We start from the raw sequence: 16,338 nt of genomic DNA on the forward strand, positions 1-16,338 counted from the left end.
TACTGCACAACTGATGACATCTCTTTTGGCTCAACTTTGGCCCAGAACCTCGTAGCCTCAGGAATACTTCCTCTAGATTTCTTATGTAATCCTCAAATGTTTTTCCTATCACAATAATGTAAGCCAGGCATGTTTTCCAGGACAGTTCTCTTAAAATAGTTTCTATTAGCAGTACAAAAGTAGCAGAAGTACTGCACAGTCGAGATGGAAGAAGTCTGAAAGAGTGTGTCTCCACAAGAACTTTAAAAATAAATGAAATATCTCAGATGGGATTCAACCAAAGAAAAGTAAACATCCTTAGAGAATCCTTCACCAAACTCATGAGCCATACTCTCACTACATAAAAATCCCGTGCAATGTTTTTGGCTGTCAGCAATATGGGAAGAAAACCTTACATTGCTACCAACTGAAATTCCCAAAAACCCATGAGACTTCTGCTCATCTAGAGCTTTAAAATTTAAGAAGATACACTTCGGAAGTCTGCACTATATTAGTCTTGATGTTTATTATCAATCATAATATCTTCTTGTGTCTTATTATATTAGTGCAGATGTTCTTTTAATGAATAATTCCACAAAATGGGAGTCTCGGCCGATAAAATAGTGAACTTTCTAGGTGTTTCTACGTTTAGAAAAATATTGATATAGAATGGTCCCAATACAGAGCTCTGGGGTCCAAATGAAACCGTGAAAGCCGTCTTTTCTCGATCTTCAGGGGCCAACTCAGATTGTCAGTATCCATTGTTCAGGTTTAGCGTGGAAAAGATATTCGATCCAGCCATCAGACTGTCCAAACTGTCATCAATGCGTGGAAGATCAATTAGTGAGGAATCAAAGCTGTCCTTTTTGGTCACATTATAATCACATTAACATCTATTAGAAATTCTAAAAGCCGCGCAAATTCCTGCAAGCTGTTGTAGGAATTTGTTACTACGTTTGTTCTCGAGTGTAGCTCAGAACATATTGCAAGGTATACCAAATTCAAATATTCATGTACTGGAATATCTTGGAGAAAGTGTGCGTGGCCCTAAAAATTTTTGACTAACTTGAAATAAATTGCATTTTTTCCCAGTACCCCAGTTTGGGTTTAGAGAGCATATAGGAATACTGCCCAGGGCATTTTACATCTTGTATCGGATATAATAGAAGCCTAGAAATGAAAAACGACTTAGTTTTACCGTGTAATTTAAGCAAGACCTTTGACTGTGCCAATCATGAAAGCCTTCTTCAAAAACTCAAGAATTACAACTTTAGTCCCAACAGCATAAAACTTGTCAAGTCTTCAATGCAGATATCAGGTAGCATTTAAATTAAATAAGCACAACTTATATTAGTTTAATCCATATGATGGTACAAAAGTATTGAACTAACTATACAATTAAACGCAATCAATAGAATATATGCGAACATAGAAGGAATAATGATTATTTTTTGCATTAGATCCAGTTCTAAAATGTGGGATGTTTTGGTACCTAATTGTAATGTTAACGCGGCAGAGAGTTGAAATACATTGGGTATCACCTTAATGGGTTTCAACCTTACTGAGCTTCCAAGATATATTAAAAATTATAGAGGAACGCACCGAAAGTTCCTGCAAGTTGTTTTAGGATTTTTTACCAATATCTTTTACTTTACCTAAATCACGAGCGACAAGTTCTCAGGATGCTTCTTACCTCTACTGTTATTGCGTATACTTATGATTTTAGTGGTGTTTCGTGAAAAGTCACTACATCCAAAAACTGTGAAGAATTCAACTCAACTCTTTAAAATCATTTATTCATTGAAAAAATATCTGTAACATATCAAAACTCATCGTGAAAACTGCGTGCTGTATCCACCATTTTTGACTTGATAAACAAGTCGGGCCGTGCTAGGATCTCGTCCAGCGTCAGCGCGTTATCGCGATCGATATCGGCCAATGAGAGAAGAGCTTCCGCTTCGTGTTCAGCATGCCGTGGACTCTGTGGGGCCACGTAGTGGAGCAACTCCCTCCTGTCAGCACTTCCATCACCGTTCAGGTCTATCGAGGTGCGAAATTCGAGTCTGCGTTGTTCTTCTTCTTGGCGGACGATCAGTGTTTCATCGCCGGCTCCTGTGGAGTACTAAGCATAGAATACAAACTGATAGTATACGGTATTAAGTGGAATTGTCGTAATAATCCTGAATCTTTAATGTAAGGCATTAAGCAAATGCCTACTGTTTGTGTCAAAGACGGTTGAGATTTTATGAATAGCTCCATTATTCATAGTTTCGTATTCTTTGTCTCTCTGGCACATATACAATTTTATATCTTTTCCAAACAATGTTGCAAGAAAAGCTGTTATAGAGAGGAAAACAAGGATATAAATATAGAAGATAGCGAAACGAACTTAACACATAAACTGCTAAATTACTTACAGGCATTGCTTATAATAAGTAGAATAGCAATGAGTTTACGAGAGAGATTTTTTGTCTACCCTCTTGTGGACCACAATGTTTCAATTGATTGCTTCCCCCTTAATGCTGGAAATTATTGCATTTAGACCTTTCCAGAAAAGTCCTATACTGTGCGTTCTGATCAGTCTTTTGCCATTTACTGGTTAACCATACATTAAATGCCATTACTGCCATTTAATGCGGGATCACTTCCCAGACAATACCAGCACATTGAATGCATATGCCCAAGATATCTAATTGGCATATTCAGATCTGCCAAGAATTTCTTATATTTCGCTAGGTATATTAAATAATTCCAAGGTCACCCTAAAACATATGCCAGCAACTCTTTTTTATCTGCTGTATGGAATAACATTCATAGAATATTGCTTTTGTATATACGATATTTGGCATATTTGTGGGATATTCTAGCCATATGGAGTGCAATATATTTTGTCAAATGAGATATAGATGGCATATTCCACGGGTATTGGGTGCTGTTTGGGTTGCACTTTCTGAAATAGTCACATCAATATAAATTTGCAGTAATTTAACAACCAAAATAGGATCAACTGACAACTTCATATGTTCCTCTCAGAATCCACCTGGAGTGTGGCACATAATAAACAGGGGCAGAGGGAAAAGTGGAAAGCCAGTATAAATATTAAAGATATCTCAATTACACCAAATGTATTTGAGATACCTTTGAATTTAATATTTTTTTCTCGAGTATAGCTCAGAACATAGTGAAACCAATAGTTTAGTGGTAAATCAATCTCACATACTGATTCATTGAAATATCTTAGGGAGAGCTGTGAATCCTCATTTTTTTTTAATTTTCCGAGGTAACTTATGAGTAAGACTTATGGTAAGATGACACCTGATTGCCTGAACATTACTGGCCAATATAGCTTTTGCCTATAATATCTAAAATAGCATGATCCTAAAAATTGTTTCAGTTTTTGGAAACAAATTACCGTTTTTCCCAAACTAAGTTTACAGAACAAAAGAGTATTGTCCACGGTATCCTACATCTTGTATCGGATATAATGGAAGCATAGAAATAAAATACTAGTCAGTTTTGCTGTGTGATCTAAACAAGGCATTTTACTGTGTCGACCATGGTCTCCTTCTTCCAAAAATGAAGCATTATAACTTTAGTCCGAACAGCATTAAACTTAGGAGTACCACAAGGATCAAAGTCTTGAAACCTAACTTTCCTAAAAGTCAAATTCTTGCAAAATTCATCATTGAATGTTCCATGAAGGCAGAGAAGAGGACTAAAGCTTGATTTTGCTCAGACGGCCTCCAAATGCAGACAAAACACATCGGGTAACATATTCTTTGCGAGATTTATCAAATGTAGAAAATACATCAGAGGTTAGCTTTTTGGGGATTACTGTCGACCCAAGGCTGCACTGGGATAAACATATTAATGTTCTTGCGAGGAAACTCACCAAGAGGAATTAATGTGCTTAGAAACCTTTGTACTTGTATTTCTACCGATACTTAGAAAAGCATATTTTACTTTTTTCCATTTACACCTTTCATATTATGCAATTATAGCTTGAGAATAGGCAGCAGAGGTATACGGAATTTTTGGTGTAGAAAGAAGGGCATTGAGGTAATAATCGGTTTAGAGTACAGAATGATTACAATAATATACAAGCTGCAGGCACACCAAGCGACATCTATGGAGACACGTGGTCTAGCTAATATGTAAGGAGCTCTTACCGCTAGGTGACAGTTCAAGTGAAAATATTGGCGCGACTTTTGAATTGAACTAAATACAGTGTAAATAAATGTTTCTAGTAGTATTTAAGTCATCGTGTTTAGTGACTACGTATGTAATAAATCAGTTGACTATTTTTATGCATCGAGTGTTTTAATTCACACCTAGATGAACGGTAGAAACGCTACAATATTTATATATTTATCTGGGTCTGTCGACTGCCTTGTTTGTATATGTTGGAGTATATTCTGTATGTTGAACAGAATAACGGCCAGTTTCTGAGTTCACAGGGATAACCATGACTACAAATCTTGTACAAAAAAAAACAATTTGATGCCAAATCATTACTAATTTACTATATAGGTAGGTATAAACTACATATTACATTAATACCTTCGTCTAAGGAGATGTTAAGAATTCTTTAATGCATTGCCAGATGTGGCTAAAGTTTTACCAACTAAAATGTTTAAGCAAAGCGTGAAACGTTATTTAATTATTGCATTTTATTTTTAGACGAGTATCTTAACTAGAATTTTAATATATAGTATAGTAAGTGCCATAGTAAGTTTTATATATTTCAATAATCCTTTATTAACGCAACCATTTAATCATAACCTTTAATCTAGCACTAACTGTTTAATATCATAGCTAATACAAATCCTACTTTGGCCTTAATAGTGCCTAACTTTAAGAATTTATTTATTTTTTAACAAATTACCTCTTAATTTTTTTATAATTTAAATGCCTCGTATTTCGTATACTTATCTGTAACTCGTTTTGACGTATGCAAGCTATAGTATATTGACATGCATATATTGAGTATTGAGTACCATGAGCTTCAATGACATGCCCTGTACAATTCATAGTAAAGACACTACTCTAATTAGGGAAAGATTAGAAATTACCTGGAGGTAGGACTAATGATTAATAAAATATGGGGTTTTACCTTCGGTGTGTAACACGGCAAACTCGTTTTCAGTCAACACTTCATCGCCATCCCTATCGAATTTATCGAACAGTTCGTCGACTAGAGCCAACTGGTTAGAAACGCTGGATTCTGGATGGGTGAATGCCAAAAATTCATCAACGGTCAACGCGTCTGGTTTGGTCTTGGCTGCTTCTGACCATAGCGCTTTATCCTTCATTATTTGCTCTATATAAACCACCATAGAATGGTCATTATTCAACTAATTTAGTAGCACATTTCCGTTGTATTATATGTCTGTTGTGTTTTATAGTTAAGGTGCAGTAAACTGCCTTTATTATTAAGTACACATTGAAAGTTAAGAAAAAAATATAATCTTGTGAATTCTAGACTCCTCTAGTGTCCTGAAATGTGCATAATGATGTGAATTTTTAACCCTCTTCCATCCCCGTACAAAGAAAAAACTGGCTTTAAGATAATACGGTCACTCCAAATTAATTATATGCATTTAATCAGATTAAATACCTTTAAGGGAACGTTTTAATCCTTTATGACGTCGCTCGTCATGTGAATTCACATATTTAGCACCGAACCCGCGCTTTTTCAAAAAATATGAATGATACTCCTTCCAGGTCACCACTCCATTTTTGGGATCAGAATCGATTTGCACGAACAGATCGTAATTGTTGCCTACGGCCTCGGAAATGTGTTCGACTATTTTGGAACGGATCCATAGGGACAACTCGTTCAAATCCAGTTTGTTGTTATTGTCTTTGTCAGCCCTAAAATGTTCACCCTTAAAAACAATCTTGGAAAAATCAAAGACGTACTTACTGTTTAAACACCCTAGTTAAAATCTGTATCTGGTCATTTTCGCTATTAACCAAATATTCTCCCTTTTCATCCATTAGTTTCTGAGGCAGCTTTTTATCCATATTAAAATTACTGTTCTTCATACGTACCTCAAAAGAGTCTTCCAGTTTGGGGAGATTGAAAAAACTGGCTTCCGGTTTGTTACTGATGGTGGGTTTTAACGGTACCGTCACCATTAAAGTCATGATAAGAAACAATATATAACATAAGATGGGTACTGTATAGGACCAACGTAATATCTTTGGTAGGCCACCTGGAATTCTTAACTTAGGCATGTTTCTTCTGTTAGTTAGTTTTTAAAGTGTTTTATTCTGCAGGGCGAACCATTGTTGCTAAATTGTTTTAACGTATTCATGGTGCCTCAAAAAATATTTTGTAAAATCTTCATGGAAACTTTAATGTTTACCATTTTCCAGCTGTGAAACTCTTGGGAAATCGATAGAGGTGCGCCAAATAGGACGCGCCATTGCAGGAATTAAGTGGGTTGGAACACAAATAGCACAAAGACATGCAAGACGCCTTTAAAATCTTTTTTTAAGTCCTAGTGTAGAATATTTTAAAGACTTCTATGGAATATTGCTTATGAACAAAATATATGTTTTGGAAAACATGCGTTTACACACATTTAGAAGATCTGATTTAGTTTTAAACTTATTGCAGGCATTTTACCTATTTTTCAAGTTCTCCATGCATTTAAAATCTATTTTCCAAGTGCCTTTTTTTAAATCGTAGTTACGATATATACAATTTTTCTAATATTTTATATTTTTTTACTTATACGTTTGTTTTTTTTACATCTTATGCTATATAGAATATTTTTAACATAATAATTATTAAACGGCTTATTTTAGGAATATTCTGGGAATAGGTGGAGCAATCCACGAATATTTCTTAGTTCTTATAAATATTCTAAAAACTGTAATATTTTAATGAACACTATATAAAATTAAAATCTAAATAATTGACTTGATTTTGCTTCTTCTATATCAAACGCCTTGACCTCTATTTTCTTGCAAATATTCATTTTTTTAAGACTATTTAATATTTATGTTTTTTTTTACTCTTCATTAAATTTCTGTAATTTTATTTTTTTTATATTTCTATTTATATTTTTTTTTTCTCATCAGTGTACAGAAGTTTAGTACACATCACACACATGTGTGTTTTTACTTCTACTGAAATCACCAAAAAACTGGAAAATTTGAAATTCTAGATTTTTTGGACAAAAGTTTGTTTTTGGGATTTATTTTCCGAAAATTTAGATTTTTGTGCTAAAAATACAAATTTTTATAATTTTTTTTGTATACGTCTATATCTTTTATCCAAAATTTATATTTGGCATGATGTTGCTAAATTTATATTTTTTTGAATATTTACGCACATTTTTAAATGGTATCTAAAAATGTAAAAAAAATTAATTTTTTATCAGATAAACGGTAAACTTGGCAACAGTGACAATGAACAATTTTCTGTTATATATTTTTTAAAATTTGGCATTAAAATCTCAGTATTTTCCATTCATAAAATAAATCTGATGAAAAGCTGTTAAGATTATTGTCACTTTACAGCTTAATCCTTTTACCATACATTTTAAGTGTATAATAGGAGAACAAATATGATTTATATGGTTATCAAATACACTGTAGTTGAACACAAGTTTCAGTCGTAAAATGATCTTAAATGTAATGAGAAAAATGACTGGTATAATTTAATCTAAATTTCATCGTCTGTCTTTAATTTAAATTTAAAAAAAAATGGTGCCGACCGAAATTAATTTTGGAATATGGGACTATGTGATAGTGGTACTAGTGATGCTTATATCAGCTTCCATTGGTGTCTATTACAGATTCACTGGAGGACGACAAAAAACTATGCAGGTATGAAAGTAGTCCTATAAGTCCTGTGTAGTCTTAACAGCCATTTTTTTTTAGGAATATCTCTTGGCAGACAAAAATATGTCGATAATTCCAGTGGCAGTCTCTCTAATGGCGTCCTTTATGTCTGCAGTCACCCTTTTGGGAGTTTCTAGCGAAAACTACACTTTTGGTTTTCAGTTTATTGTCATAAACATTTCTTATGGGATTTTTACGCCTGTAGCAGCATATGTATATTTGCCGATTTTTTTTCGGCTTCAATTGACTAGCGCCTATGAGGTAAGTAAATGATGTTTTTCAATATTATATTTTATATGGAATATTTTATGTTTTGAACACATTTATGTTCATTATTCAGGTATGAGATAAGAGTTCAAGAACACAAAGGACTGAATCCATATAACAGATCATCTCCATATATCATGATTTTGTGTTATCATTTATCTCTTCACGTACTCTAGTAAGTTGGTAGTGACTTCTTGATAGAAACTCGTGTTGGGAAGGAGGAATCACATTATTGCTGATGAAAAACTGAGTCAGTTTCTAAATCAGTATTTTTTCCACGCATTTTAATAGATTACAGATAATACTTATTGGTCGATAATTTTTCATGGATCAAGAAGGTTGCCAGTAACAACACAATCCTGCACTAATTATGCCATTAACTTTTAAACATATGCTTTGCAATTTTGTAATAATTTGGTAAGCATTTCGTCTGTCCAGGACTCGAATCTTGTTGTCTTATACTTACTATAGATTTCTATATTCTTGAATTTGCAGGCATTGTAGGCCTAAATCCTGTTAGGAATAAGATATATTAAATTGCTCAGCAAACATTTGAATTCCAGCTATAACATATATTTTTTTACAGTATCTAGAGCTACGATTCGGCAAAACCGCTCGAATAACCGCTTCACTAGCCTACACTTTCCAAATGACTTTATACATGGGAATTGTGGTTTATGCACCTGCTTTAGCAATGGAGGCCCTTACTGGAATTAGCAGAGTTGCTGCTGTTCTTTCGATGGGTAAATTTAAACCAACATTTTCCAGGATTATCTTATAATTTATGCTTTTAGGATTGGTTTGCACTTTTTACTCAACTATTGGAGGAATGAAGGCCGTGTTAATCACCGATATCTTTCAGTCGGCTCTTATGTTCGTGTCAGTTTATAGTGTTATTTTTGGGGCTCTATCGGAGAAAAGTTTCGCAGAAATATGGCGAATTGCGGAACAGGGCGGAAGAACCGACTTGTTAAAGTAATTACGTATATTTACTTAATTTGGCCATTGAATTACATTTTCGTCATGGTGCCTAATAGTTGAGTTTTTACCTTCAAGGGTTAATTTTGCAAGATTGTTTTTAATTAGAGATCAGTCAAGGTTGAACCACAGTTGGTTTGTGACCTAATGAATGAGACCATCAAACCGATAACTTCTAAGGTATTAAATTATGTAATTAGTGTAAAATGTATCGAATTTTTAGCTTCGATATTGACCCAACTGTCCGTCATTCGTGGTTCACCTTAATCATCGGCGGAGGAATCACGTTTCTCTCTCTCTATGGGGTCAACCAGGTGCAAGTACAGAGATATTTAACCATAAAAGATTTAAAAGGAGCACAGAAGGCTCTGTGGCTCAACTGGCCCATTTTAACCGCTTTGAGTCTCAGCACTTCGTTTGCTGGACTGTGTATTTATTCCAAGTATTTCGACTGTGATCCAGTTAAGTCTGGGTATATCAGCACTAGTGATCAGGTAAAAAATGTATATCAAATAGAACCACGCATAATGTTTTGAACATTGAAGGAATGTTCCTGGTGTGTATCTCTGAACATTCAAGAGTCAAATCATTCCAGGCTGTATTCCCTCAAAATTGAAAACATTGAAATATTTGTAGAACTTGTATATCTTGCAATAGTTACAATTCCTCTTAAGTCACTGTCTGATTGATGGCAAAATTATATTATGCCAATATAATGTTTATAGAGATAATTGATTTCCGTCATATTCCTATAATGTTCACAGATATTTCGTGACATTAGGTGAATGTTCATGGAATATATTGTACTATTAGGAATATTGTTTTTTAGTTAATGCCTTATTTTGTGATTGACACCATGGGCAAAATCCCTGGACTATCCGGACTATTTGTAGCAGGGATTTTTAGTGCTGCCCTGTCTACAGTATCATCAGCCCTAAATAGTTTGGCAGCGGTAACAATGGAAGACTACTACAAGGTACTAAAGCTTTATACAGGGTGCTTCATACAAATTGTTTCGCAGTCTTTTACTTTATATTCCCTTTTTCTATATAGGAATAACTCCTTTTAGCAAAAAGAGAACGAAACAATTTATATCCGCGTTTGAATTAAACTTTTCCTTTTAGCCCTTGTATCGTTGCATAACTGGCCATGAAATTTCCAGTAAATCCGCCTCGTTCCAGGCTAAACTTGTTGCTTTGTTGTATGGACTTGTGTGTGTTGGAGTGACATTCTTGGCCGAAAATTTGGGGGGAGTGTTGCAGGCCGCCCTTACGATATTCGGGATAATCGGGGGTCCGTTGTTGGGCCTTTTTTCCTTGGGGATGTTTTCTTTAACGGCCAACGAAGGTGTAAGTATGTATATGAGTTGAAATTTTGGTCGTATATAACGCGTGTGTCTGAATTAAAGTGTATATATTCTATTTTTTGATGAATTTTACTACGGCAGCGTTTTTACTTTTCATTTAGATATGCATTAAAACACTCAATGCATAAAAATAATCAACTGTTTAATTACATAAATTCACACTACTAGAAATATTTATTTCCATTGTATTTATTTGCTACGATTTATTTCGATTTAAAATTCGCACCAATATTCGAACTTGAACTTGGTTGCCTAGCGGCGGGAACTCCTTATTCTATTAGCGAGACCATTGTTTTGAAAGATTCGATAACCTTTCGCGTATCTCCAGAGATGTCGCTTTTTTTGATGACGTAATTTTTTTATATAAGTGTATGTCTTTAAGGCGGAAACAGACTATCATCACGTCACGTGAGTTCACGTGTTGTCACATTAGACGAAACCTCACATGCTATAATCACACTATTTAACATGTCATATCACTTGTAACCATACAATTCGCTGTTTATATTTTTTGTGTGTCTTGCAAAATGGAAAGTGAGACCTCAACCAGTTCCTCAGATTTTGAAGAAGACTTAGAAAACGTGGCTGCATTTTTAATAGTTGATGATGGGATAAAAAGGAAGTGGGTGCACGAAATAAATAAACAGAGGGAAGAATTAGGAGAATATCACAGATTAGTTAAAAAGCTGAATAAGCACGCAGATCGATATCATATGTATTTTCGGGTTACCAAAGAAAAATTTGATTTTTTGCACGGACTTGTTAAAGAAGATATCAAAAAGCAAAATACCCAATTCCCAAGGGCGATAAGTACTGAAGAGAGATTAGCGGTGTGTTTAAGGTGAGTTCAAGTAAATAAATGCAGTTTCATCATTTCGAAACAGTTATTTATTGAAGCATAGTATAGTTTGTCTCAAATGAGGTCATTTCTAAAAGCGTCGCTTGTCGCTCTTGTCCTGTTTCCAAGCAGTCTGTGTTTCTTGAGTTTGATAAATGCCCATCATCGTGTTCCAGATAATTTTCTGATGAAAAAGTTGATATTTTTTTTGTAATTTTTGCCATACTCAAAAAAAATAAATAGATCTCGTCCATATTTTCCAAAGAATATTTATTTTGTTCTTTCTTGGCTTCTACCCTTTTTTCTCTATCTTCGTATTTTCTTTTTCTAAGATTGCTATTCTCCTGCATAATTTGAACTACTTCTGCCGCAGCATTTTTTTTGCTAACCTGTTTATGTTGTTGTCTTTTTTGTTTAAGTTTTTGTAACGCGTCCGTATTTTCATTCATATGTATTTGTTCCGAGACTTGTTCTTGATATTGTTCGACATCTGATTCTCCATCATCGTTGTCAATTGTGGGATCATTTTGCGCCAGGTTACCATCCGCATCATTAACATCGTTCTCCAGATTGCCGCACGTCCTTGAAAGAAGAATAGTTGCCGTCAGTATGATAATAAAGAATCATATTTACTTACTTAAGGTATTATTATTATTATTATAAGAAATTTGAATTTTACCTTCGCCCTTCAAGGTAAGGCAAAAGAAATGCCATTTGTTGTTCAAACTTCCAGGAGGTAATATTCTTAGCAGCCTGACCACTTTTGGTTGCAAGTCGCCGATTCCTGGCATTACCACAGTCCCATGTTACTTGGCGATGAAGCATTTCCACTTAAAACTTATTTGCTTCGTCCGTTTAGCAGATTTTATTTGGGGGAAAATGAACCTAATGAGATATACAATTATAGGTTATCACGGGCTAGGCGCATTGTAGAAAACGCCTTCGGAATTTTGGTCTCTCGTTGGAGAGTGTTTCGTAGACACTTCGAAATACAACCAGACTTCGTGGATAAAGTTGTACTAGCCGCATGCTGTCTGCATAATATGTTGAGTACAGAATCAATGAAGCCCGACCTTGCTACTTTACGTTCTCCAAAAGCAGCCCTCCTGAATATTCAAGGAATACGGGGAAATCACGCTAATGCTGCATTCAGAACTCGAGAGGCTTTTAAAGTATATTTCAATTCATCTACTGGTTCTGTGCCTTGGCAAATTGGTATGGTTCGTAGAGGAAGAATTTACAACGAAAATGATTAATTAAGTACCTATTACAACTACTTATTCCTGACTAAAATAAATAAATGAAAATCTGAGATTACCTGTTATTTTTAATTGTCCGCCTATTTCTTCCCAGGATTCCTGTCGTACTCGCTGATCCCTATATTCGCGCGATGAGTGATTATATAAACAATCATGTGGTTTCACTGTTTCAATTAATATTTCTTCCATATTTTACACTTTATCCGAAAAACACTCCCACAAACCTTTAAATACGTGACCTCATGCGTGCCGAAAATGTAAATTTGCAGATATGATTCCGTGCTATCACGTATAACTTGTCGTGACCTGCGTGAGGTGACAATAGTTTGTCTTTAACCTATTATTGTTGATTGAATATTTGGTTGGCCCAAATATTCAATCAACGCTATTATTAAACATGCAAAAATTGACTGCAGATATTTCGCGCCTGCCATGAGCTCACGTGATGTGATGATAGTCTGTTTCCGCCTTTTTGTTGTTTGAGTCATTTGCAGGTCATTATTTCAGGAATTTAATGTAATTTTTTATGTTTTCTAGGGATTCAAAATAATGTTTCGTTGTATTCCAGGCATTTGGAGTTATTTAGTTTGTTGTCTCTCTGACGTCCTGGATTTTACACATGTTATGAATTTTTTCAGATATTTGAAATTTAATTATTGTATACATTATATTATATTATACATTTAAATAGGTCTTGGAAAATTTGGAAATAATTTTTCACATATTTCAGTTTATTTCAAGTATTTTTTTTTTATTGTGAAAGGATTAATATCCTGAAACAGTTTTCCATATTTTTTCTTGTTTTTGGAGTCATTTGGTATATGTCTCCCAGGAATTAATTAAATAATTTTTCAGGTTTTAGATATGATTTTTAGGTATTAGACCTAATTTTTTATGTTTTCCACGAAATAGAATTAATTTTTTATATCCTTGAGATGTTTGAAGTAATGTTTAAATTTGCTTAATATTTTATGTCTTCCAGGTTCCATACAATTTATTTATGTTGCATTCAGGTCTTCAAAATAATTTTTTCTGTTTTAGTCTTTAATTCGTTTTATTGATATGTTTTTCCGGAATTTAATGTACTTTTCGAGGGGTTGATAATAACCTTTCAAGTATTTCAGCTATTTTTTAAATCCATATATGGGCCAGATAAGGCCATTTTTTATATTTTTAAGGAATTTAAAAAATTTTTCGTCTTCTAGAATTTGGAGTTACTTCCAGAAATTCAATATTTTAGAGGCATAAATATTTTTTGTTATATATTTTACTGTAGACAATTGATGTAACTTTTCATGTGTTCCAAGTTCCAGGGAGTTATTTTGGCTTAATTCACGTAATTTCTTATATTTTTCAGGTATTATAAATAATTTGTCATTTTGCTTAGTTATATTTGACGCCATTTCTCATAATTTCCAGAAATGTAATGAAATATTTATCCATGTTTTTTAGGCTTTTGGAATTATGTGCAGGAATTTAGTATAATTATGTCCTCTAGGCATTCATTGCATTGGAAAACATAAAAAATCGTAACAGAATAATTGGAATTTTAAATTTTATTCTTACCTTTTATCGTCCATGGATATGCAACAAGATGCCTTTTTTTCTCAAAATCCAAGGAAGATACAAAAATATTCAACAGATCTAAGGGGTTGCATTTTTGAAAGCTTACTGTCGAAAGGCATCAATGATGATTGAAAAAGTCAATGATGCACATCGTTTTAACGTCAAAACCCTAGAACCCCACTCATCCCACTGGACTATAGTTTTAACTTAGTTTGTGCTAATTAAGTTCAAATTTAGCCCCTTTCTACCGTAAATAATACGCTGTAAAGTTGTAACTGATTTTTATGATATTTCTTTGCTTCAGTATCTTGTAAACGAAGCCTAGGTTTATATAAACTTTTTGTACACATCCTGTATATTACGTGGTTTTAGGGGGCAGTCAGTGGCGTAACTTTAGGTTGTGCCCTGGCGTCCTGGATGGCCTTCGGTCCTAAACCTCCTGCGCCTGTCCTGCCTACAAGTATAGCAGGTTGTAATTTAACCACCCTTGCTGAAGAATCTTTTTTTAATATGGATGTTAATGCCACTGACTCTAGGTAACTATGCAAATACTAACACTTTTTTTATTAAAATAATATTTTTTTAGTCAATATTTATGGGTCTACCGGGTTTCTTATTTGTATAATGGAGTGGCTGGACTCTTAACGACGTTCCTTGCAGGATTTTTGATAAGTTGGGTAATTAGGTTGGCCTGCGGTAAGACGATTAATCAGGAAAATTATGATAGCAGGCTATTTATTCCTATGATTGCGAAGAAAGTCGAGAAAATTAATATAAATAAAACTAATTTAAAAATAAATGAGCCTACTGCTCAGGTAAAACAGTAGAATTAATATTAATTATAAGTTAATAAAAGTTCTGGTTTTATTAAGATAATTTGTTTGTCTTAGTGTTTAGGTTCGCCTATAAATGCATTCATGGGCGGAGTTAATTCAAAATTTTAAACCTGGGAATCCCCTCTATTATATCCTAACTGTTCATAGAATATTGATGGATAATAAATTTAATAATAAGGTTTTAATCAGACCTCGTACTGATTGAAAATTTAGCATATTCATTGATTTTAAATTATAACTAAATTAGACGTTAGACTAACTGAAAAAAATACCTTGAAATAATTCGCCTATAAATGGAGTCATGGGAATTCGGCGTTTTGGGCCTCAGGCGTCGCTATCCTAGCTGTTCACAGAATATAGACTTCTGAAAGATAAAATAGTTTTATGAAGGTTTATCAGATTTGGTGAATTCTTAAACTCAAAATTTGCTAATTGCTAAACCAATTAAAAAGAGAACTGGTTTAATTTAAATAAATCCATAGGTTCGATAGCCGATAAATGGATTCATTAGTGTCGCCACTATAATCACTGTTCACGGAATGTTGTTTTATAGCTTAAGACATAATGACATCCGTCATTTGTCAAAGGATGTCAAAACAAAAAACAGCTGATTGATTGTGTTTTACTAGAGGATAATGTGTATTATTTAAATTCCTAACAAATTAGCAGTTATTTATCAAGCCGAGTGTACAAAGATCAAAGTGCAATAACATGCAATTTTGAGAGCTATAATTTATATTATAAACATTTAATTTTAATCCGTGGGTTTTTGTACCCAATATGTTTTCGAGACCAGTTTTTGCGGCAACTCGACTGGGTAAGTAAAAACACTTTTACAACACGATTAAATCTATATGTTTCACCTTCTTTTTAGGAATTAAAAGCCCTACACTGGTAACAAACTTTGCCGTAAGAAACTCTCCAGCGGTGACCCAGACTTTCCTACAAACCCACCAAAGTTTTTCAAGTAACATGGACAGACCTAACCAGACAGTAACGGAACAAATTCCACTAAAGGAAAAGCTTAAAAAGGCTGTTAAAGAATATGGGGCGACAGTACTAGTCTTCCACATCACCATTTCACTTACTTCTTTGGGGTGCTGTTATTTGTTAGTTTCCAGTGGCCTTGATGTGCCACAATTGCTAAGTTATGTTAATTTAGAACATTGGGCTTCAAGTAAACCAGAATTGGTTTCTAATGTGGGGACTTTTGCTGTTGCTTATGCTATTCACAAGGTGTTTGCACCGGTAAGGATTACTATTACTTTAGGGGCTGTACCTTTTATAGTCAGGTATTTAAGAAATAAGGGTATATTAAAAAAGTGAATGTTTTTGTAGGATTTCTGTGTTTTTTTTTACTATTAAAATTTAAGGAAAATAGTGCATGAAACA

General features: G+C 34.0%; 2 protein-coding genes across 3 annotated transcripts; one reads left to right on the top strand and one right to left on the bottom strand.

Moving 5' to 3' along the window:
* Positions 1–1,759: 1,759 nt before the first annotated feature.
* On the bottom strand, positions 1,760–15,504 carry LOC126740202 (45 kDa calcium-binding protein). Of its 2 annotated transcripts, XM_050446138.1 has the most exons (5): positions 15,219–15,504; positions 5,906–6,210; positions 5,597–5,853; positions 5,093–5,299; positions 1,760–2,091 (listed from the first exon to the last, which is right to left on the bottom strand). In XM_050446138.1, exons 2-5 carry the CDS (start codon positions 6,127–6,129, stop codon positions 1,802–1,804), a joined length of 978 nt encoding a protein of 325 aa, XP_050302095.1. In that variant the 5' UTR covers positions 6,130–6,210; positions 15,219–15,504; the 3' UTR covers positions 1,760–1,801. The 2 variants fall into 2 exon arrangements, with proteins under 2 accessions (XP_050302095.1, XP_050302094.1); XM_050446137.1 differs by lacking the exon at positions 15,219–15,504 and having other exon boundaries at positions 5,906–6,519.
* On the top strand, positions 7,579–14,986 carry LOC126740201 (putative sodium-dependent multivitamin transporter). Its single transcript, XM_050446136.1, has 9 exons — positions 7,579–7,821; positions 7,876–8,097; positions 8,690–8,846; positions 8,898–9,078; positions 9,305–9,575; positions 9,911–10,057; positions 10,206–10,430; positions 14,483–14,646; positions 14,697–14,986. The coding sequence occupies exons 1-9, from the start codon at positions 7,699–7,701 to the stop codon at positions 14,935–14,937; spliced, it is 1,731 nt and encodes a 576-aa protein (XP_050302093.1). The 5' UTR covers positions 7,579–7,698; the 3' UTR covers positions 14,938–14,986.
* Positions 15,505–16,338: the final 834 nt, after the last annotated feature.

Source organism: Anthonomus grandis, chromosome 9 (genome assembly GCF_022605725.1).
Source record: "Anthonomus grandis grandis chromosome 9, icAntGran1.3, whole genome shotgun sequence".
Classification (NCBI taxonomy): domain Eukaryota; kingdom Metazoa; phylum Arthropoda; class Insecta; order Coleoptera; family Curculionidae; genus Anthonomus; species Anthonomus grandis.